Source organism: Coregonus clupeaformis, chromosome 21 (genome assembly GCF_020615455.1).
Source record: "Coregonus clupeaformis isolate EN_2021a chromosome 21, ASM2061545v1, whole genome shotgun sequence".
NCBI lineage: Eukaryota > Metazoa > Chordata > Actinopteri > Salmoniformes > Salmonidae > Coregonus > Coregonus clupeaformis.
This window is the reverse complement of record NC_059212.1, coordinates 33,806,109-33,830,818: the sequence shown is the minus strand read 5'-3', so window position 1 is coordinate 33,830,818 and position 24,710 is coordinate 33,806,109. Positions and strand designations below refer to the sequence as shown.

The 24,710-nt window shown below is 43.3% G+C and overlaps 1 protein-coding gene across 1 annotated transcript in view; it reads left to right on the top strand.

The window, feature by feature from the left end:
• Positions 1 to 24,710, top strand: part of LOC121535303 (cadherin-2-like) — a 106,545-nt gene that overhangs the window by 734 nt on the left and 81,101 nt on the right. Inside the window, exon 2 of the mRNA XM_045205879.1 lies at positions 1,896 to 2,007. Coding sequence (XP_045061814.1) covers positions 1,896 to 2,007 — 112 coding nt within the window. The remainder of the gene's footprint in view (positions 1 to 1,895; positions 2,008 to 24,710) is intronic.

Here is a 24,710-nt window from a genome sequence, read left to right as displayed (position 1 = left end):
AATCTATTATAAACATAGTCTTATCTATTAGGGTATAATAAACGTGGTTTATTAGTCCATATGGGCCTCAGGAAATACAACGTTTCTTCTTGAAGTATTTGTTTTTGTTGAACTTGCTGAGATGTTATACTTGCATGTTTGTTGGCTACATTTGTAACGTTTTCACGAACTAACATGATATGGTTAGAAAGTTGCGGTCTATTGATGCAGGTTACAAAAGCCTACCATTATTTATTCCAAATGGACACGGAATGAGCCTCGAGGCAATGGCCCTTTCCGTCTTGTAATTAAGCTATCAGTGCAAACAACAGTTACACCGGTGCACTTTTGATGAGTTTCTCTAGGTTAGTGCAATCCACAAACTCTGCCAGGGACAATGCTTAGTTAATTTTTGATTTCCTAACCCCATAATCGCCTTGACCTCAGCTGCTTATAGTGCTTAGGCAGAATTTAAAGTAGGTTACCAAAGTAGCCTAGTCCATCCAGCCTTGTACTTCTCACATTTTATAGTTAATTCTGAATATTCTATTTTCTTCCAAAATATGTATATTTTAATAAGTAACTTAGGCATAACCTAGCTTACTTACTTGAGTTGTAAAATAATAATTAAGGATTTTTTCTTTAAATGGACAAAATGTTTAAATAATTAAAGCTCTAATATGACAGACCAGTAGGGAGAGACAGTCTAAATCAAAGGTAGGCCTATTTATTTATTTCAAAAACGAACTAAGCTGTTCAATGCATGGTGGTGTGCTCTGTCAGTTGATGATGTACTATGCTAGAAAGGCAGTCCTACACCTCCCCCCGCCCCTCCCCCAGCATATTCGATTTAAAATTCTGCTGATTAAGAATGGCAAGTGGCACGGATACTCCCAATGCTTTTTTTCTGTGGAACTCTTCTCGTTTCACATTCTTTTGGGGTCCGGTCCTTCTAAATAAATAGTATTAAGTGAATTTTGGGAGGTGGGGTCATTACGCTGATGCCCACTTACTATATCTGACTGGATATGAACATGCTTGTACAGAATCAGTTAATCTTTCAACTAAACTCTGAATAGCTTAGGCCTATTTATTTTTTCTTCTGATTTGTTTTATTTTATTTTGGATCGTTTTTATCAATTTGATGCCCATTATGTGGTAGGCTAGTAATAGATGATGTGTTATATTGTAAAAGACTACTCACACTTGATGAGATAAGTGTCAAACTCTAGGTCTATCTAAAATCTAATTTGTGTTAAATTAAATTTGTTCCATAAATGTTTGTATTTTGTTTTGGAAATAAGATAAATACAAATAAATACATTGACATTTATTATGTAACAAATGGCAGAAATATAACTTATCTGAAACAACATCAGACTGTTTTAATTAAATCAGAGATAGAGTGTGTGGGGGGGGGGGGATAAAGAGGGATGATGATGTAGTGTTATGTTTGAGTAGACACAGGAATTCACACACACAGAGACTTTCACCCCTACAGTTTAGTAGGAGTGTTAGGAGTTGTAGCCTAGTTTTACTGTTCCTGAACTTCAAAGCGCAGAGTAGTGATAAGGGGGAGCGGCCAGCAGTGAGCCATAGACCCAACATAGAGCCATAACCACTGCCTGGGACTGGGGCTGAGTCTGGGCCCCTCTCTATCTCCTCAAAGAGACAAATAGGGCCTGTTCCCAGCATAGCCATGCTCCTTGGCTAATGCTTAACCCTTTTGGCCTCATTATCCTAATTGCAGTCCCTGCTATAAAAACAACAGATGCATTTGTATAACTGTGGAGGGAGAGTGGAGTGGAGGGTTCAGAACGTGACCAGGAGTTTTCGGGGTAGTCGAAAGTGCATTTTGGAGGGGGGTGATTTGTGATTCTGAATCATTCTAACCCCCCCTCTCCTACCCCCCTCAGATCGCAACGGAGGGCAGGGGCACCCCTCCTCTGTGTCGGCCCGGCTTCTCTGAAGATGTGTACGTAGCAGCGGTCCCAGAGAGTGCAGAGAAGGGACAGGCCCTTTTCAATGGTAAGTCCTGGTTTGAATTGATTTTTTTTCCATTACACTCTTCGCTTCCTGTTTGTAGGATGTTTGTGCACATGTGCTTAAGTGTTTGTGTGTGTATTTCAAGTTTCAAGTTTGAATGTCACATGCACAAGTACAGTGAAATGCCTTTCTTGTGTGTGTGTGTGTGTGTGTGTGCGTGTGTGTGTGTGTGTGCATGCTTGTACTGTGTTTCGCTTAACACATGTATGATGTTGAGTGCGGTGGTGGTTGACAACAAGCATCAAACATATTTAAACAATTAGCGTTGCTGTTATGTGGGCCTAAAACCCCATGTTATTTGGCTTAGAAACCAATGAAATCTCAATCTGGATAAATGTAGCCCTACTTCTAATCATTTGCTTACACTGGCCTTTTTGAAACAACAGAGTTCAATAATTTATTCTCTCCAATCTTAGCACAGTGTTGCTGAAAGGCCAATGCATAAACAGTAGGACAATGTGTTCCAGCTTACTTTGCTTTTAAAAATAGTTTTTGAGCTCTGAATTTAAAGAATTGTAACAATTTAAAACCATTTGAAATTAGATTAGTTTATACAGTACCCCTCATGGAAAATGCATAAACTTGAAGTCATGGAAAGTTTCTAAGACGGAGACCCACTTTTGAAATGGAACCATGGCAGTTGTAATTCAAAAAGTTAACACATTGGATGCACTTGGGTGCACATTGGGTGCAAAGCACAGTCATGGAATGGAAATGTTACTTCTATCTTCTATGTCTGTTTCTGTATGTCAAACACCATTATTACACATATGCTAACCCATGTGGCACGCAGATCAAATGGTCAAAGCTTTTATATGTTGTGTGCTATTCGCTGATATATGCAATAATTATTATGCAAGTAAATTATTATGTTGCTTTCACACAGTCATTAAGTCATTATTTCTGCCATGTTAGCCTTAAACATAGCTTCAAGGAAATGTGTAAAACTTGCAAGTACATGGCAGAAACATAAAGGAAAGAAGGCTGTTTTATAACCCCAACCCCTCTCAATGGCTGTCATTTCCTTTCAACACAGCTTCAGTATCTGCTCTGTTGGAAATCCAACATCGAAAAGCACAGCTTGCTACATCTGACTACGCTTTTATCTGTTTCATTTGTATCTGTTTCATTTTGCTTCTAAACCATATCCCTCAGAAAAACAAGACACAATCAATGTAATGTTTTGTTTTTAATAATTATAATGATACTGAACCGTAACATGATTGGAAACGGTAATTACAATGTATAATGGAAAACATGACCAATGAATCACTTATTTTCGATGAATCATTCCCAAAGTAAAAGTGCTGCCACACAAACAAATATCACACAATTACTATGGTGACAGTCACCAATAGCACCTCTGAACACTGCTGAGACTGAAGTCGTCAGCATGCTTCAGTTCGGCTGGTGCCTAGCAAGGCGAACCATACGAGTGTGCTCGCATACTCCCTTAAAAGACCTTCGCTTGAAAAATGTGGATAAAGCGGCAATAGTGCTGTTTGTCCATTTTGAGACGCCGTAGCCAATATACTCTTCCTCAAAACTCAAGAAATCTGTCATTAATTTTGATGATTTTGCAGAGGAGATCTTAGTTGCACAATTTTGCATCTGACTAGGATGTTTGGTGCATTATTTCTCAAGTAAAAAAATCTGCACCAGGACGAGTCATTTCTTGTTGAATAACAACTGGCACTTAATTGAAGAATCCCTACTGTTGACCAATCGCCGACGAGGGGGCATAGACTTCGGCTACCGATTTCGGCTTGCCTCTGAAAAAAATGTGTGTGCCCGAACAGCCGAAAAAACCCTTGCCAAACTCCAAAACTAACAAAAATGTCACAAAGTGTCGTCATGTTTAGGCTGGGATGCTTGCGGACCAGTGGAGGCTGGTGGGAGGAGCTATAGGAGGACGGGCTCATTGTAATGGCTGGAATGGGATAAATGGAACCCGTCCTGCTATAGCTCCTCCCAACAGCCTCCTCTGATACGAACGCCTTGAGCGTGACAGCCGATAATAAAATAGGAATATACCACCAATGTGCCATCCCAGGGATTTGGGCCTTGAGGTCATCTGAACCAGAAAACAGCTCCAGTGGCGTTGGATTTCACAGTGTGTTCTTAGAAGTCACAGTCAGCCGAGAATGTGAGTCAGAAGAGACTGGGAGGGCGAGAAGGAAGGAGAGAGAGGGAGAGAAGGAGAAAGAGGGAAGAGCGAGAGATAAAAAAGAGAGAGAGGGAAAAGGGAAAGAAGGAGAACGAGGGGGAAAGAAAGAGAGAGAGTAATGGAGGGGTGGTTGGAATGGAAAGAGAGAGCTTTCACTGGCCCTTCCTTATAACTGCTCTACAGCCCAACCTCCAGTTTGATCCTCCAGGTGATGGATTTCCCTCTCAGTTGAATTGTGGATGGGCCGTGACCAGGGGTAATCAGGTTCCCTTTTGTCTGCCCCCCTTCACCCTTCCCCTCACCTTCCTCTCTCCTCTTCTCTTTCTTTACCCTCCCTTCCCCTAGCCCTCAGCCCTCTATGGAGAGAGAGGTTCCCTGAGAGAGAGGCACAGCACTCCTGTGTCATTGTAATGCGTTGGCCTGGAGCTGGGGCTGCATGGGGCTCAGTAGCTCAGTGGCATGGGAGGATGCTAATGAAAGCTCCAGTCGCTAATGAAAGGCTCCTGTGGCATGTTTTGAAAGACAAAGCTCCCACGGTGTGGAGGGAGTGTTAAGCCCTCCCTCCTGTTTTCTAACTCCACTTTCACCATGCTGCTTGTGAATATTGTTTTTACCAGGAGGCAGGGAAACTGGCTTTTTGAGAGGCTCCTAGCCACAAGAGGTGTAGTGTGGAGACTAACGCCATGACACCTTTGTGTTTTTTTCTTTCTGTGAGAATGCCTGCCTCCTGTGCGTTTAATTACTTTTCTTAATTGCACCCTTAGGCCCTAAATAATGAATGAATGAGGACTGAGTGAATCTTGTAGCAGTCATTCTCCTCAACCATACCTGAGTGTTCATGCTCATTGTAGCAGAAAATCTTTACTTGTTATGTCAGAAATAATCTAGCAGCTTCATTGTAATATGCATGGTCCTCCTTTAGAAAAGCTATTAGGGAGTGTAGTTATACTAGGCTCGCTCTGTAGAGCTGGGACAGATTCCTTCCTCCAAGTTGGGAAAGAGGATTGTTTTGAATATGACTGTAACCCTATCAGGATACAGTACTAGGTAACGGTAATATGATCACTTTGTTCTTGCGCAGTTGACCCTGTGGAGAGTGTAGACAGTAGGAGAAGATGTTATAGCCTACCCTACTGTCCCTGAAGGTGATTCATATCAGTAATTGATTACCAGAATACACACCCTGAGTAGATCTGAGAGAACATCAGCATTCACATGCAAATTATTTGGAATGAATAACAAAACTAAAAGTTTTCTAGGCCCAAAACACATTCAGCCCTGCTTGGGTATTCTCTGTAATGGCAATTGCTCCACAATAAGCAGAAGTAATTGTTTAATTGTGAAGACGTAATGATTTGTTAGGTGATGCAGATCCAGAGATTAACTATTGGTTGGCCCTAGCGAACGCTCCATCGGTTTTCAATGGAATCGTTCAGGTGGATCTGAAGTTGGTTAGCAGAGCAGTGGAGGGGAAAGTGAGGGAGGACAATTATTTTGCTATGAGGCATCCTCTCCTATGTATCCGATGATGTGGAAAGGAGGATTTTAGCTCTTTGTTTGTGAACGTAATGCCGCGTCAGGCTCAGGCGGTTTCCCACTGTTGGCCCCAAGGTCCTCTAGTGACCTTGTCTTAAAGCAACCCTATTTGTTTAGGGCTGGCTGATACCGAGTCCCTGAGTAGAGGCCTATATATCTACTCCCACTCACTACACTCATCACCATTCACTACCACAGCTAAGCTAACACTGTGTCACAACCAGTGAGTGTTCTTATAGAAAGGACGTTTTAACATTCATGTCGTGTTCGTTTCCTGTTTGATCAAAATGACTCATCTGATGAAATCAGCAGGTAAAATGGCCGGTATGGCTGGCGATGGTAGTGGTTAATGGAGAATTGGCTATAGAGAGCTGACATGTATTGTCCTGCCTTTCAGACTAGGAGGCTTTTTAAGCAGGAATGTAAAGTGAACCAGTAACAGCAGCATTATTCAGCAGAGGCTTTCCTCTCCAAAACTGGGTTAATGAAAAAGCCCAAAAGCCTAATTGAACTTAATACATACTCCTCTCACAAGCAGCCACCCTGCCTCCCCAACCCCCCACTACCTATGTTACCCTACTTTCAATTTTAATTATTATTTATTCCACCCCCCCCCACAAGCCCTTTAGTTTCAGATGTTTTTGCCAATTAAGTGTGCTGGGCTGATGAAAGGCGACTGTGGTTACAGTCTACTTCAACCTCAGTTCAAGTGCTTTTAACATCAGTGCGTCGACCGTGTCCACTGAGCTGTCTGTATCTGGCTCCACTGACTGGGGGTTCAAACCCTGAGTCGGCCTGGCCTGGGGAGACACAGTTGACTGATTTCACTATATGGTTTAAACAAGCAGTGTCAACATTAGCTATGAGTTGAGAGAGAGAGAGAGAGAGAGAGAGAGAGAGAGAGAGAGAGAGAGAGAGAGAGAGAGAGAGAGAGAGAGAGAGAGAGAGAGAGAGAGAGAGAGAGAGAGAGAGAGAGAGAGAGAGAGAGAGAGAGAGAGAGAGAGAGAGAGAGAGAGAGAGAGAGAGAGAGAGAGAGACACTTTGGGTGTACAACATCAGCTCTTTTTTTTCTGTCTAATGAAATGTACGGTATACTGGATGGAAAGACCTGGGCATAAGAAATCACAACACTTTTCATGACTTTGTTTTTTAGTATAGTTACCTTTCCCTGCTCTGTTTGATTAATACAAACCTCTTAAACCAACAAATAAAAATAAATAATACACCTTTTTCTGGCTTATTTTGTTTTTTTGGGGGGTGGAGAGTGAGACTCCATTTGTATGGTGTTGTTGTTCTGGTTCTCTGCATTCTGTCAAGGTTCCTGATGACCCCTGGTATAGAGTACAGCTGGGGCAGCTCTCAGAATTGCTTGAGAGGCCTGTGTGTTTGGTGAGATGTGATTCTGGTCGACTCCGTCCTGTAAATTGGGGCCGGTGCTCAGCAACCGACTCAACCTCTTACGGCTCCAGGAAGGAGGAGGTGGTGCTTCTGTGTGTGTGTGTGGAGGGGGTGGTGGCATGGCATTCTGGTGAGCTCATACTGAATGGAGAGATGTGCACGTGCCGCCCCATGTGCACGACACCTCTCAGTGCACGTTGTCCTGACTTGCCAAAATGAACATTTATCACCGGGAAAAGGAGAGGCGGAGAGGCGGCACGTTCAGAGGGAGCACCGGTCGGTTGGATCTCTATGGATGTTTCCACCATCTTCCATACAATACATGATGAATGGTAATGAATTAACGTGACTATCACAGCGTAATCAAAGGCATCTGCATTAATTATGAGAGGCTGCCTGCGGAACACTGGAACACTGAGGGAATGAGATTATCTTCTAATTTATGAACGCCCAATAGGCCCCCGTAACTATATAAATCAAATCAAATCAAATTTTATTGGTCTCATACACATATTTAGCAGATGTTATTGCAGGTGTAGCAAAATGCTTGTGTTCCTAGCTCCAACAGTGCAGTAGTATCTAACAATTCACAATAATATACAAATCTAAAAGTAAAAGAATGGAATTAAGAAATATATAAATATTAGGACGAGCAATGTCGGAGTGGCATTGACTAAATACAGTAGAATAGAATACAGTATATACATATGAGATGAGTAAAGCATTATAAATTATAACAAAGATACAGAAGTTCAGGGGATGGGATGATCAGAAAACACATTCCTTTTGTGAATAATGTGTATCTGAGGGTTAGCCTGAGTCAGTGTCATGGCACAGCACATCATGGTCATAGATAAGATAATGTGTAATAGCCTCGTGCAATGAAGCCTCTCCCTGGCCGCCTTGCTGCAGATGAGGTTGTGTAGTAAAGAACTGTCTGAAGCACTGATGTCTGTCTCAATCCTGAATTATTCAATAGTCAAACAAGGCTGCCTTAATATTCTAATCCCTTGGTGAGATGAGAACCATAAATACAGAGGAGCCATCATCCTTCAGTCAGATGAGAAGAGGAGAGGAACAGGGGCTAGGAACAGCAGGACAACCAGCTCTTTATTTTTTTTCATTACGAGGATTGCTGCATGTTACACCAGTTCCTCCATCTCTGTTTTTTAAAGTCTGACATCAAGTGCAACCCCACGACCGCACCTCTCTCCCCATCTCATTTGATGGGGGTTCTAAATACCCTTGTTTTAAGCAGAGGCAGCACTTCTCTCAGGGTGATCCTGTTTGCAGCACCAGTCCATTGCTCTCATTCTCATTCCCCCCTTCTCAGTTTTTCCCCCACCAAGCGGATCAATAGATCCAGGGTCTTTGTTAGGCCTGATCAATATGTTGTAATGAAGGCTGTGCTCCAATTCCCAGCTAAAGTATGGCTGCCTGCCGGCTTTTGGAAGAATCTGCTTTATTCTTTATTGTTATGAGAACCTATACATTTTCATCACCTGCCCGTCTGTGTTGGTTTTGCCCCATGCCACGCCACCATGGCCTAGATAACCACCATATATTGTGTCAGCTGATTGGATCTCAGTGGTATAAAGTGCCTTCAGAAAGTTTTCATACCCCTTGACTTATTCCACGTGTTACAGCCTGAATTCAACATGGATTAAATCGATTTTTTCTCTAACCCATCTACACACAATACCCAATAATAATAAAGTGAAAACATGTTTTTACAGAAATATCTCATTTACATAAGTATTCACACCCATGAGTCAATACGTGTTAGAATCACCTTTGGCAGCAATTACAGCTGTGAGTCTTGCTGGGTAAGTCTCTAAGAGCTTTGCACACCTGGATTGTACAATATTTGCCCATTATTATTTCAAAATTCTTCAAACTCTGTCAAATTGGTGGTTGATCATTGCTAGACAACCATTTCAAGTATTGCTATAGATTTTCAAGCAGATTTAGGTAACAACTGTAACTCGGCCACTCAGGAACATTCACTGTCTTCTTGGTAAGCAACTCCAGTGTAGATTTGGCCTTTTGTTTTAGGTTATTGTCCTTCTGAAAGGTGAATTCTGCTCCCAGTGTCTGGTGGAAAGCAGACTGAACCAGGTTTTCCTCTAGGATTTTGCCTGTGTTTAGCTCCATTCCGTTTATTTGTGATCCTGAAAAACTCTGCAGTCCTTAACGATTACAAGCACACCCATAACATGATGCAGCCACCACTATGCTTGAAAATATGGAGAGTGGTACTCAGTAATGTGTTGTATTTGATTTGCCCCAAACATAACACTTTGTATTCAGGACAAAAAGTGAATTGCTTTGCCACATTTCTTGCAGTATTACTTTAGTGCCTTTAGTGCCTTATTTTTATTCTGTACAGACTTCTTTCTTTTCACTCTGTGAATTAGGTTCATATTGTGGAGTAAGTACAATGTTGTTGATCCATCCTCCTATCACAGCCATTAAACTATGTAACTATGTAACCATTGGCCTGGTGGAATCCGAGTGGTTTCCTTCCTCTCCAGAAACTGAGTTAGGAAGGATGCCTGTATCTTCAAATCAAATCAAATCAAATTGTATTGGCCACATGCGACGAATACAACAGGTGCAGACATTACAGTGAAATGCTTACTTACAGCCCTTAACCAACAGTGCATTTATTTTTCATAAAAAAGTAGAATAAAACAATAAAAAAAGTGTTGAGAAAAAAAGAGAAGAAGTAAAATAAAATAACAGTAGGGAGGCTATATATACAGGGGGGTACCGGTGCAGAGTCAATGTGCGGGGGCACCGGCTAGTTGAGGTAGTTGAAGTAATATGTACATGTGGGTAGAGTTAAAGTGACTATGCATAAATAATTAACAGTAGCAGCAGCGTAAAAAGAACAGCCATGATTAGCTGTTCAGGAGTCTTATGGCTTGGGGGTAGAAGCTGTTGAGAAGTCTTTTGGACCTAGACTTGGCACTCCGGTACCGCTTGCCGTGCGGTAGCAGAGAGAACAGTCTATGACTAGGGTGGCTGGAGTCTTTGACAATTTTGAGGGCCTTCCTCTGACACCGCCTGGTATAGAGGTCAGTGATGTACTGGGCCGTACGCACTACCCTCTGTAGTGCCTTGCGGTCGGAGGCCAAGCAGTTGCCATACCAGGCGGTGATGCAACCAGTCAGGATGCTCTCGATGGTGCAGCTGTATAATTTTTTGAGGATCTGAGGACCAATGCCAAATCTTTTCAGTCTCCTGAGGGGGAATAGGCTTTGTCGTGCCCTCTTCACGACTGTCTTGGTGTGTTTGGACCATGATAGTTTGTTGGTGATGTGGACACCAAGGAACTTGAAGCTCTCAACCTGTTCCACTACAGCCCTGTCGATGAGAATGGGGGCGTGCTCAGTCCTCTTTTTTTTCCTGTAGTCCACAATCATCTCCTTTGTCTTGGTCACATTGAGGGAGAGGTTGTTATCCTGGCACCACACGGCCAGGTCTCTGACCTCCTCCCTATAGGCTGTCTCATCGTTGTCGGTGATCAGGCCTACCACTGTTGTGTCGTCGGCAAACTTAATGATGGTGTTGGAGTCGTGCCTGGCCATGCAGTCATGGGTGAACAGGGAGTACAGGAGGGGACTGAGCACGCACCCCTGAGGGGCCCCCGTGTTGAGGATCAGTGTGGCAGATGTGTTGTTACCTACCCTTACCACCTGGGGGCGGCCCGTCAGGAAGTCCAGGATCCAGTTGCAGAGGGAGGTGTTTAGTCCCAGGATCCTTAGCTTAGTGATGAGCTTTAAGGGCACTATGGTGTTGAATGCTGAGCTGTAGTCAATTAATAGCATTCTCACGTAGGTGTTCCTCTTGTCCAGGTGGGAAAGGGCAGTGTGGAGTGCAATAGAGATTGCATCATCTGTGGATCTATTGGGGCGGTATGCAAATTGGAGTGGGTCTAGGGTTTCTGGGATAATGGTGTTGATGTGAGCCATGACCAGCCTTTCAAAGCACTTCATGGCTACAGACGTCAGTGCTCCGGGTCGGTAATCATTTAGGCAGGTTATCTTAGAGTCCTTGGGCACGGGGACTATGGTGGTCTGCTTGAAACATGTTGGTATTACAGACTCAGTCAGGGACATGTTGAAAATGTCAGTGAAGATACTTGCCAGTTGGTCAGCACATGCTCAGAATACACGTCCTGGTAATCCGTCTGGCCCTGCGGCCTTGCGAATGTTGACCTGCTTAAAAGTCTTACTCGCATCGGCTACGGAGAGCGTGATCACATAGTCATCCGGAAAAGCTGGTGCTCTCATGCATGCTTCAGTGTTGCTTGCCTCGAAGCGAGCATAGAAGTGGTATTTTCAAGCCCTGCCACATCCGACGAGCGTCAGAGACGGTGTAGTACGATTCAATCTTAGTCCTGTATTGACTCTTTGCCTGTTTGATGGTTCGTCGGAGGGCATAGCGGGATTTCTTATAAGCGTCCGGGTTAGAGTCCCGCTCCTTGAAAGCGGCAGCTCTACCCTTTATCTCAGTGCGGATGTTGCCTGTAATCCATGGCTTCTGGTTGGGGTATGTACGTACGGTCACTGTGGGGACGACATCATCGATGCACTTATTGATGAAGCCAGTGACTGATGTGGTGTACTCCTCAATGCTATCTGAATAATCCCGGAACATGTTCCAGTCTGTGCTAGCAAAACAGTCCTGTAGCTTAGCATCTGCGTCATCTGACCACTTTTTTATTAACCAAGTCACTGGTGCTTCCTGCTTTAGTTTTAGCTTATAAGCATGAATCAGGAGGATAGAGTTATGGTCAGATTTGCCAAATGGAGGGCGAGGGAGAGCTTTGTATGCGTCTCTGTGTGTGGAGTAAAGGTGGTCTAGAGTTTTCTTTCCTCTGGTGCACATTTAACATGCTGGTAGAAATTAGGTACAACGGATTTAAGTTTCCCTGCATTAAAGTCCCCGGCCACTAGGAGCGCTGCCTCTGGATCAGCGTTTTCCTGTTGACTTATGGCCTTATACAGCTCATTCAGTGCAATCTTAATGCCAGCATTGGTTTGTGGTGGTAAATAGACAGATATGAAAAATATAGATGAAAACTCTCTTGGTAAATAGTGTGGTCTACAACTTATCATAAGATACTCTACCTCAGGCGAGCAAAACCTCGAGACTTCCTTAGTATTTGATTTTGTGCACCAGCTGTTGTTTACAAATATACACAGACCGCCACCCCTTGTCTTACCGGAGTCAGCCGTTCTATCCTGCCGATGTAGCGTATAGCCCGCTAGCTGTATGTTGTCCATGTCGTCGTTCAGCCACGACTCGGTGAAACATAAGATATTACAGTTTTTAATGTCCCGTTGGTAGGATAACCGTAATCTTAGGTCATCCAATTTTTTCTCAAATGATTGAAGATTGGCTAATAGGATTGATGGGAGCGGCAGTTTACTCGCTCGCCGTCGGATCCTTACAAGGCACCCCGACCTACGTCCACGATATCTCTGTCTCTTCCTCATGCGAATGACGGGGATTTGGGCCTTGTCGGGTGTCTGTAGGATATCCTTCGCGGCAGCCTCGTTAAATAAAAAATCTTTGTCCAATACGAGGTGAGTAATCGCTGTCCTGATATCCAGAAGCTCTTTTTGGTTGTAAGAGACGATGGCAGAAACATTATGTACAAAATAAATTACAAATAACGCGGAAAAACACACATAAAGTAGTACAATTGGTTAGAGGGCTGTAAAACGGCAGCCATCTTCTCCGGCGCCATTATATCTTTGTAGTGACTGGGTGTATTGATACACCATCCAAAGTGTAATTAATAACTTCACCATGCTTCACCATGCTTTTTTATTTTTACCCATCTTCCAATAGGTGCCCTTCTTTGTAAGGCATTGGAAAAACACCCTGGTCTTTGTGGTTGAATTGTGTTTGAAATTCACTGCTCGACTAAGGGACCTTACAGATGGCCTTACAGAGATGAGGTAGTCGTTCAAAAATCATGTTAAACACTGTTATTGTACACAGAGTGAGTCCATTTTACTTGTTAAGCACATTTTTACAACTGAACTTATGTAGTCTTGTCATTAACAAAGGGGTTCAATACTTATTGACACAAGACATTTCAGCTTTTCATTTTTTAATAATAATAAAAATAAAAGTAAATCCACTTTGATATTATGGGGTATTGTGTGTAGGTCCGTGACAAAGAAAATCTGAGTTTAATCCATTTAAAATTCAGGCTGGAACATAACACAAGTTGGAAAAAGTCAAGGGGTGTGAATACTTTCTGAAGGCACTGTATATGGCTATGATGCTCGGCGGTGTGACTGGAGAGGACATATGTTATTTATGGCTGACCTTTTTTCTCTCCAACACCTCCTTATCGAACAGGTAGTCTGCTCAGTGTTTCTGCACGTTTTGGGCGCAGACAGGGACTTGAATGCAGATAAAGGTATTATTGTGTGGAGTGTGGTTGGTGGAGGGTTGACACTGGCCCTCGCTAACCCTTTAGTCTGGCTCACTTCTCTCAACACAGCGCTCCTGCTTATATCGGTCATATCAGCCGCTAGCCCTGCCCCCTGTTAGAGTGTGTGACACTGACATTGGGCAGCAGTTAAGGTGCCTCTCCATTGTGCCTGTGTGTGTGTGTGTGAGTGTGTATGTGTGTGTAAGGGTGAGTGTGTGTGTGGGTGTTTGTCCTTGGCATATATAATTAGCCTGTTCGCTCACCCCAGACAGCCCTGAGAGCCAGTGGGTCTACTCTCCCTCTCCACCAGTCAGAGGAGAGTTCCGGAAACCACAGCTGTTGCTAAGGGCCTTGCCTTATCGTTAGTCACATGACCTACCTATCATTCAAATATCTCAACTGACATTCAGCAGCATCCAATATGCTTTCTATAAGGGTTAACGTCATAAGCCTAGATGCGGTTCTTTGAGTGTCGTTTCTAAAAACATTTTCAAATAATAATTGTGTTGACTACGTATCCATGGGGATTAGATATGGAAACAAGGTCTTCATACAATAGGTACACGGGTCTGTCCTCAGTCATATGAAGGTTATGTGCTTTTATTGGTTATTTGCTTCTGAATCACACCTGGGCCCCTCCAGCCATGAACCACTCTGGCTTGGGTTTCTGAAATTGATGTGTGTGCTTCAATTTAAAAGACTGTCAGAAGGCAAATATTATTTAATTTTTTCTTAAACAATCCTTTCCTGTAAGCACTCTGTCATGAGGTGATGTGAGACTGAGGAGAAAGACAATGGTTCCTGTCCATGGTGGTTTTGACTCTAATTCAGAGGTGTGAGTTTTATTTAACATGAAAAACATCTGGAAAGTGCAGAACATGACCCTTCTATGTAATGAGGTCAGGTATAAATGGCTGTATTGACCTCGCTTTCCAAACAATATGCTTCCATATGTGTAGGTTAGTGTTATTTTTTACCAGTGAAACTCCAGACGTCGGTGGAGAAAAAAATAACTGTCCAGCTTGCACTAGGCAGACAACAGATCAATACAGTGGAGTGAAATGTTTATTTTACTAAAGGACCGACAGGCTTGTGGTTTTCACTTGTTGTTGTTTTCTCTCCAGTAGGCAGGCAACTTTAGTTTGGGCAGCAGCACAGCGAACAACTCCATATTTCTTCTGCTAGATTCTAGCTCCATAAAGATAGCCCTGCTTACAGTGTTGGCCCAGCAGTCGATTGAGCAGTATTAAAAAATAAAATGTTTTATTGTGTCCTGCTCCCATTCGTTCATTCCCTCTCTCTGTGTCGTGCACTTGTTTTTCTCATTATGCTGCTAGCTAGCTGAGTGTGTGGAGGGTAGCCCTCATGTTTTCCACTGCATCCCACAATTCATGCGTTGCTAAGCATAAAACACAAAAAGAACAAATATTCATCGTACCACAGGAACTCACTGCTTTTCTCTCCTTCAGTGAGCATTTGTTTGCTTTAGAATACATTTCAATCCATAACTACCGTTTTGTTGGCACTAGACCGGGGTGTGGCCCCGGCAACCGGGGTGTGGCCCCGGCAGCACATGTGTCTGATCCTCTGGCACTACCTATCTCACTTATCTGTGAACGAGAAGAGCTTGTAGGTGTTTAACAATAAATAAAGTGCCGGAGAGAAGAGCCCAGAACAGGACCATCTCTTGTCTGTAGCGTCATAGATGGAAATCAAATGAATATATTTGAGACAGCTTCACTGAACGGAGAGAATACAGGGCTTTTTTTATTGAAACAGAGGAAAACCAATGCCTGAGTGTGTATTTACAGTGTATTTCTTTTTTTCTTGTCAAATGTAAAGCTCAGCTCAGGGTTTAAGCCCCATACTGAGCTGGAGAGGCTAAGGGAATTGACACACCATTATTTCACTGACTACAAAAGGGGACGTTTGAGGCAAAGAGACATTAATTGACCCAGATACTGTAACCATGTTCCACATATGCCAATATCCTGCCTGGGATGAGACAGAGGAGGCAGGCAGCCTACCTGCCTCCTTTCTCTCTCACCACCGCCCGCCGTGGGCTATGCCAACTATTGTGTTCCGGAGGGGGCTTCTATTTCAACACACCAGCGCTTCTTTAGACGTTACTCTCTGATGAGTCGCCAGGTCCTATCCTGTGACATCCCTCCCTGAAGCATCCTCCTCTCGACTCTCACCCGTCCCTTCCCCCTCCCTATTACCACGACCACTCCCCCTCCTATTCATGTAAGGAGTAGTGTGATGGATGAGCCCCTCCTATCCTCCATTGGATGATTGATGTGCTTTAATTGAGTAATACATTGACACTACTGAAGCGTTCTGCTTACCATTATACCGCGTCAAAACCAACCACAGATTTAGTTCCTTATGGAAACCTTGCCTATCTAATGAGTTCTAGTCATGAGCTGAGCACATAAAGCACCATTAAAATAGTGCTGGTAATATTTTTGACAAATGGCCTGGCCCGGTGTTGTTTTGTGGAGGTTTGTGTTTTTATATTTCCCAGAGGTCTCTATGCTTCAGCTGAAGAGGCCTCTGTGTCTGGCTAAGGTGGGCTGGAGGGAGGGAGAGAGAGAGAGAGAGAGAGAGAGAGAGAGAGAGAGAGAGAGAGAGAGAGAGAGAGAGAGAAGCAGAGACAGAGGCAGGATATGAGTAACGCTGACTGTCGTCCACTACTCACTGATCATATCAAGCCAGTGCACCTCCGAAGGGATGGTTGTTGATATTTGGCAACATGGTCTTTGGAAAAAAAAACTAATTAAGTTGATTTACCTGTATATCTGTTTAATCTTGGGCATCTGGTGATTGGGAACATGGAGGCAACGGTTTCTCTTCGCCTCCCGTCTCCCACCCAAACTGTTTACCTCATCAGATGAGCGGATGCGCCTGTCCGTATTACTGTCCCACTCAAAGTGATATACCGTTACCAGTCCGCGCTGACACTGCCGCCTCCCGCCTTCACACTGCGGACGTTATGATTGACCCGCGGCGATTCCTAGTTACCATCGGAGGCAGGCGTATGTATACGGGCTGCTGCATAACAGAGATTCACTCCCGCTCCCTCCGCTCACCGCCATTATCCTGGGTTTATATTATCTCACCCTGTGTCGATATTTACTGAGGCCTTAAAAAGCGTGCAGCGTGTCGCCACTTTATTTGCTGTGTTACCGTGGGCTCAGCAAGTGTTGGGCTGGGGCTGGAGGGAGGGGATGTAGTCAGGGGGGTGGATGTACACTACTGGGAGCTGATAGGCCTGGTTGCTCTATGCACCATGTAGCCTACGTACTGTATGTTGGGCCTGGTCTGCAGTGCAGTGTATTATTTAAGCCCTGCACATTAAATGACCCAATGAGGTGTCCAATGAGAGAAAGGCTAAATAAATACATTTGATTACGGATTTGTGACTGTTTTACTATGCACACAATGCTTGAGTAGCTGTGTGAAGACCACTTAACCAGCCAGCTTAGCAATAACAACAAGGAAATGTGTTGTGTTTGCTTCTCGCATCTCATCAAACAACATGAACCAACATATATATTATTTTTAATATATTACATTTACATTTAAGTCATTTAGCAGACGCTCTTATCCAGAGCGACTTACAAATTGGTTCATTGAACTTAGGATAGCCAGTGGGACAACCACATCTTGATCATAGTAAGTACACTTCTTCAAACAAGCAGCTGTGAGCAAAGTCAGTGCAACCAGGGACAACTACATCTCGATCACAATAAGTACATTTCTTTAAACAAGTCAGTGCTAGCAGGTGAAATATGTCATGTGTTAGTTTAGACAAAAGACAGTGGTAGTAAATGGGGGGTAGAAGGATTACTATTCCAGGTATTCCTTAAAGAGGTAAGGTTGCAAGTGTCTCCGGAAGGTGGTCAGTGACTCCGCTGTCCTGGCATCGTGGGGGAGCTTGTTCCACCATTGGGGTGCCAGAGCAGCGAATAGCTTTGACTGGGCTGAGCGGGAACTGTGCTTCCGTAGAGGTAGGGGGACTAGCAGGCCAGAGGTGGAAGAACGTAGTGCCCTCGTTTGGGTGTAGGGTCTGATCAGACCCTGAAGGTAAGGAGGTGCCGTTCCCCTCACAGCTCCGTAGCCAAGCACCATGGTTTTGTAGTAGATGCGAGCTTCAACTGGAAGCCAGTGGAGTGTGCGGAGGAGCGGGGTGACGTGAGAGAACTTGGGAAGGTTGAACACCAGACGGGCTGCAGCGTTCTGGATAAGTTGCAGGGGTTTATTATATGTTTTATTCAAGCTGTAAGTAGGTCTATCATTTATACACAGAGTGTAGAAAACATTAGGAACACCTGCTCTTTCCATGACATAGACAACCAGGTGAATCCAGGTGAAAGCTATGACTTCTTATTGATATCACTTGTTAAATCCACTTCAATCAGTGTAGAAGGGGAGGAGACAGGTTAAAGAAGGATTTTGAGACATGGATTTTGTATGTTTGCCATTCAGAGGGTGATTTGACAAGACAAAATATTTAAGTGCCTTTGAACAGGGAATGGTAGTAGATGCCAGGCACACCGGTTTGAGTGTGTCAAGAACTGCAACGCTCCTGGGTTTTTCAGTCTCAACAGTTTCCCGTGTGTATCAAGAATGGTCCACCATCCAAAGGAAATCCAGCCAACTTGACACAACTGTGGGATGCATTGGGCCAGCATCCCTGTGGAACGCTTTTGACACTTTGTAGAGTCCATGCCCAATGAATTGAGGCTGTTCTGAGGGCAAAAGAGGGTGCAACTCAATATTAGGACGGTGTTCCTAATGTTTTGTACACTCAGTGTATAGGCATAGTACATTTATTCCAGGGTGCCATACATTATATGTGTTAACTCACCTACTAGCATTACATTCCATGTGCATTGCTTTCTGGTAAACCTTCCACCCCCCGCTGTACCCCACTAGAGAGCAACACACTCAATCTTCTATAGATACTGTGTCACTCCTTCACTCTCCCCACTAAGTGTTCTAAGCACCGTGACCTTTTGGCAAAGATAAGCTTCCTTCGGCTGACTTTAAGAGTTTGGAATAACAGCCTCAGCCATTAATTTATGCCATTGCTAACCTGAGGGCTATGAGCCAAAGTTATTGACCTTTCTTGCCTGTCACTAGTGATAGAGGGACTTGGGCCTTGGAGGAGAATGAATTGCTGTTAATAAGGACCAGGGATTGGAATCAAAGACCTAGGGGCAGCTTTATCCTCCAATTTTCTCTTTCAGTGGAAATATCAAAGTCTTTGTCTTACACTATTTGACCAATTCCCTTCTGCTAGAATAGAAATTGATGGCGCCGGCAGTGTAGGCCTAGAGTGAAAGTCACACAGAATCATAATGCCTTTACTCAAGCCAAATACATCTGTGCAAGCAGAGGGTTAAATGTGTGAACTGATTGTAGGATTAACAGTTGTATTCCTGACTTACTTACTGCATCTCAATCTTGAACTGAGGTCATTATTACTGGATGTGATGAAGGATTTGCGGGGGGATTTGAAAAGCTAGTGTTTCAAGGATTTTATGCAACAGCGATTTAAGGCTAGAGTCGCTTCAATGTTTTATTTTCAATCTCAAATATGTTCTCTTTCTCTCTGCTAGCTCTTTGTACTGTGTGTGATTGATTTGATATGTTTATAGCTGGAAAACAATAAAACTGAGTAGAGGCAAGAGATGCAGAGTTGAATGTACTATGTAAAGAATGTCGGCTGGACGGACGGGGGTCAGGGGGATGTCGGAGAGAGAGGTGGGTTGAGGAGACTGACCCCATGTTATTAGGCCCTGCTCTGCCCTCAAAGGCCCCAGTATGAATGTCTTAGTGGGAGGTGAGGGAGGCATGCAGCACTGTTATTGGGTTCTTATTGCATTCTCTTCTCTATGATTTTATTTATTTATTTATTTTTTCGCAGCTGTCTGTACCGAAGTACTTCTGTGTTTGTAATCACATAACCATCCGTGTCCCTCGTGTGGTTCAACTTAAACACTTTTTATTGACTTTGGAGAGAAGATTATCATTCTTTAGTGAATCCTGGACGCACATATTAACATAAGATCACTATCTCTCCTCATTAGATGACGAAAACAGATGAAGAAAAGAAAAAGGGCGAAGCCAGCACCATGTCTGTTTGTTTGTTATTGCAAAGTGTCCCTAGTGGGATCCATCTGAAAGCATATTTCTGATAATGCTGGAGAAGCTTATCTCTTGCTGTTGGTCCTTTGTTTAGTTATTCATATATGTACACATTAAACCAGGACCCTAGCTCTAGTCTGGTTAGGAAAGGGAAGAAGACAGAGGACAGAGAGAGGACAGAGAATGGATGATTCTGGCTTAGCACTCTGAGTCATTCATTTAGATTAGCCTGTTGAATTCATCAAGTGTTTGTTTATTTGATAGATATATACCAAAGTATGAGGTAGGATGGATGAATGAGGATGGTGTGTGTGTGTGTCTGTAGAGGGGATCCATTCCATGCATGGAATTCCCAGACAAAACATAGCCAATCTAGAGGAATATGTTTTTTTCAGTGGATAGTGGAGGTATGCAGGGGTTGTCAGTTTATTTTGGGCCTCCATATCATTGGGCTGTCTCGCCTGGCCCAATGATTGGATAATGTAAACAGAGATGAGTCCCCTCTTCTGGCTTTTCACTCTCGTATTCAGTACCAGTCAAAGGTTTGGACACACCTACTCATTGTAGAATAATAGTGAAGACATCAAAACTATGAAATAACACATATGGAATCATAAGATTCTTCAAATAGCCACCCTTTGCCTTGATGACAGCTTTGCACACTCTTGGTATTCTCTCAACCAGCTTCACCTGGAATGCTTTTCCAACAGTAGTGAAGGAGTTCCCACATATGCTGAGCACTTGTTGGCTGCTTTTCCTTCACTCTGCGGTCCGACTCATCCCAAACCATCTCAATTGGGTTGAGGTCGGGGGATTGTGGAGGCCAGGTCATCTGATGCAGCACTCCATCACTCTCCTTCTTGGTAAAATAGCCCTTACACAGCCTGGAGGTGTGTTGGGTCATTGTCCTGTTGAAAAACAAATGATAGTCCCACTAAGCCCAAACCAGATGGGATGGCGTATTGCTGCAGAATTCTGTGGTAGCCATGCTGGTTAAGTGTGCCTTGAATTCTAAATAAATCACAAACAGTGTCACCAGCAAAGCACCCCCACCATAACACCTCCTCCTCCATGGTTTAATGTGGGAAATACACATGCAGAGATCATCCGTTCACCCACACTGCGTCTCACAAAGACATGGGGGTTGGAACCAAAAATCGCAAATTTGGACTCCAGAACAATTTCCACCGGTCTAATGTCCATTGCTCATGTTTCTTGGCCCAAGCAAGTCTCTTCTTCTTATTTGGGGCCTTTAGTAGTCGTTTCTTTGCAGCAATTCGACCATGAAGGCCTGATTCACACAGTCTCCTCTGAACAGTTGATGTTGAGATGTGTCTGTTACTTGAACTCTGTGAAGCATTTATTTGGGCTGCGATTTCTGAAGCTGGTAACTCTAATGAACTTATCCTCTGCAGCAGAGGTAACTCTGGGACTTCCATTTATGTGGCTGTCCTCATGAGAGCCAGTTTCATCATAGCTCTTGATGGTTTTTGCGACTGCACTTGAAGATACTTTGAAAGTTCTTGAAATGTTCCGTATTGACTGACCTTCATGTCTTAAAGTAATGATGGACTGTCGTTTTCTTTGCTTATTTGAGCTGTTCTTGCCATAATATGGACTTGGTCTTTTACAAAATAGGGCTATCGTCTGTATACCCCCCTCCCCCCTCCCTACCTTATCACAACACAACTGATTGTCTCAAACACATTAAGAAGCAAGTGAATTCCACAAATTAACTTTTAACAAGGCACACCTGTTAATTGAAATGCATTCCAGGTGACTACCTCATGAAGCTGGTTGAGAGAATGCCAAGAGTGTGCAAAGCTGTCATCAAGGCAAAGGGTGGCTATTTGAAGAATCTCAAATATAAAATATATTTTGATTTGTTTAACACTTTTTTGGTTACTACATTATTCCATATGTGTTATTTCATAGTTTTGAGGTCTTCACTATTATTCTACAATGTAAAAAATAGTACAAATAAAGAAAAACCCTTGAATGAGTAGGTGTGTCCAAACTTTTACCTGTTAGTGTATGTTGTGGAGGACGTGCCAGGAAATAAACCAACCGACTGACACAACACTATGACTTCTAGTTTGATTGTTTTGTTTAGGGCCGGAATGAGGAAAAGGGGGCATCACTGCCTAGTTCCCATAAAGTGGACCTTATCGGATGAGCAGAAAAAACGAAGCAACTGTTGGTTGGGAGGCCATTTGAATGTGAAAGGCTTGTTTTCTCTATGCTGCGTCCCACAGAGAATGCATTGTCTAGGAGTGCTAAGGTCACAGTCACACAAACAAAGCCATTGTGTTGGGTGAATCAGCAGTGTATTTACCAGCGCTATTCTGCTGTGCTACTCCCCTGACCAGCAATGGCCATTGTTAGGGATCTTTTATATGGTCTCTGAATGACTTGTGTTTGAATGGAGATTTGATGAATATGATTTTGGCATTGATAACTGTTCTGTATGAGACTTACAACATACAGTGCATTCGGAAAGTATTCAGACCCATTGACTTTTTCCACATTTTGTTATTTTACAGCCTTATTCTAAAATTGAATAAATGATTTGTTTTTATCATCAATCTACACACAATACCCCATAATGACAAAGCGAAAACAGGTTTTTAGATTTGTTTGCAAATGTATTAAAAATTAAAAACAGAAATGCCTTATTTACATAAGTATTCAGACCCTTTGCTATGAGACTCGGGTGCATCCTGTATCCATTGATCATCCTTGAGATGTTTCTACCTGTGGTAAATTAAATTGATTGGACATGATTTGGAAGGCACACACCTGTCTATATAACGTCCCACAGTTGACAATGCATGTCAGAGCAAAAACCAAGCCATGAGGTCAAAGGAATTGTCTCCATAGCTCCGAGACAGGATTGTGTCGAGGCACAGATCTGGGGAAGGGTACCAAAAAATGTCGGCAGCAATGAAGTTCCCCAAGAACACAGTGGCCTCCAACATTCTTAAATGGAAGAAGTTTGGAACCACCAAGACTCTTCCTAGAGCTGGCCGCCTGGCCAAACTTAGCAATCGAGGAAGAAGGACCTTGGTCAAGGAGGTGACCAAGAACCCGATGGTCACTCTGGCAGAGCTGCAGAGTTCCTCTGTGGAGATGGGAGACCCTTCCAGAAGGACAATCATCTCTGCAGCACTCCACAAATCAGGCCTTTATGGTAGAGTGGCCAGACGGAAGCCACTCCTCAGTAAAAGTAACATGACTGCCCGATTGGAGTTTGCCAAAAGGCACCTAAAGGACTCTCAGACCATGAGAAACAAGATTCTCTGGTCTGATGAAACCAAGATTGAACTCTTTGGCCTGAATGCCAAGTGTCACGTCTGGAGGAAACCTGGCACCATCCATACGGTGAAGCATGGTGGTGGCAGCATCATGCTGTGGGGATGTTTTTCAGCGGCAGGGACTGGGAGACTAGTCAGGATCAAGGGAAAGATGAACGGAGCAAAGTACAGAGAGATCCTTGATGAAAACCTTCTCTAGAGTGCTCAGGACCTCAGACTGGGGTGAAGGTTTACCTTCCAACAGGACAACGACCCTAATCACACAGCCAAGACAACGCAGGAGTGGCTTCAGGACAAGTCTCTGAATATCCTTGAGTGGCCCAGCCAGAGCCCGGACTTGAACCCGATCGACCATCTCTGGAGAGACCTGAAAATAGCTGTGCAGCGATGCTCCCCATCCAACCTGACAGAGCTTGAGATGATCTGCAGAGAAGAATGGGAGAAACTCCACAAATAGAGCTGTGCAAAGCTTGTAGTGTCATACCCAAGAAGACTCGAGGCTGTAATCGCTGCCAAAAGCGCTTCAACAAAGTACTGAGTAAAGGGTCTGAATATTTCAGTTTTAAATGTTTTATACATTTTCAAAAAAATCTAAAAACCTGTTTTTAGTTTGTTATTATGGGGTATTGTGTGTAGATTCAATGGGGGGGGAAACAATTTAATCCATTTTAGAATAAGGCTGTAACGTATCAAAATGTGGAAAATCTCAAGGGGTCTGAATACTTTCCGAATGCACTGTATTAGCGAGTAACTGGTTAAGCAATTTGCCTTCCATGTGTGTTGAATAGGAAGATATTGACGTTTATTACTTTTTTATATTCATGCACATTCTAAAATTCCTTATGTTTATATGTAGAGTGGGAGGTTTAAACTACGGATTTATTTTGTGTGTTCCAATGAAGGGTGAAGACATCAAACAGCATTTCAGTGTGTTTGATTTTATAAAAACAAAAATATAAACGCAACATGCAACAATTTCAAGGATTTTACTGAGTTACAGTTCATATAAGGAAATCAGTCAATCGAAATAAATTCATCAAGCCCTAATCTATGGATTTCACATGATTTCCCAGCCAATCAGAATATGTTTTCCCCACAAAAGGGCTTTATTACAGACAGAAATACTCCTCAGTTTCATCGGCTGTCAGGGTGGCTGGTCTCAGACGATCCTGCAGGTGAAGAAGCCGGATGTGGAGGTTCTGGGCTGGTGTGGCTACACGTGGTCTGCGGTTGTGAGGCCGGTTGGAAGTACTGGCAAATTCTCTAAAGTGACGTTGGAGGCGGCTTACGGTAGAGAAATTAACATTCAATTCACTAGCAACAGCTCTGGTGGAAAGTTCTGCAGTCAGCATGTCAATTGCACGCTCCCTCAAATCTTGAAAAATCTGTGGCATTGTGTTGTATGACAAAACTGCACATTTTAGAGTGGCCTTTTATTGTACCCAGCACAAAGTGCACCTGTGTAATGATCATGCCGTTTAATCAGCTTCTTGATATGCCACACCTGTCAGGTGGATGGATTATCTTGGCAAAGGAGAATTGCTCACTAACAGGGATATAAACAAATTTCTGCACCAAATTTGAGAGAAATTATATTTTTGTGCATATGGACAATTTCTGGGATGTCATATTTCAGCCTATGAAACATGGGACC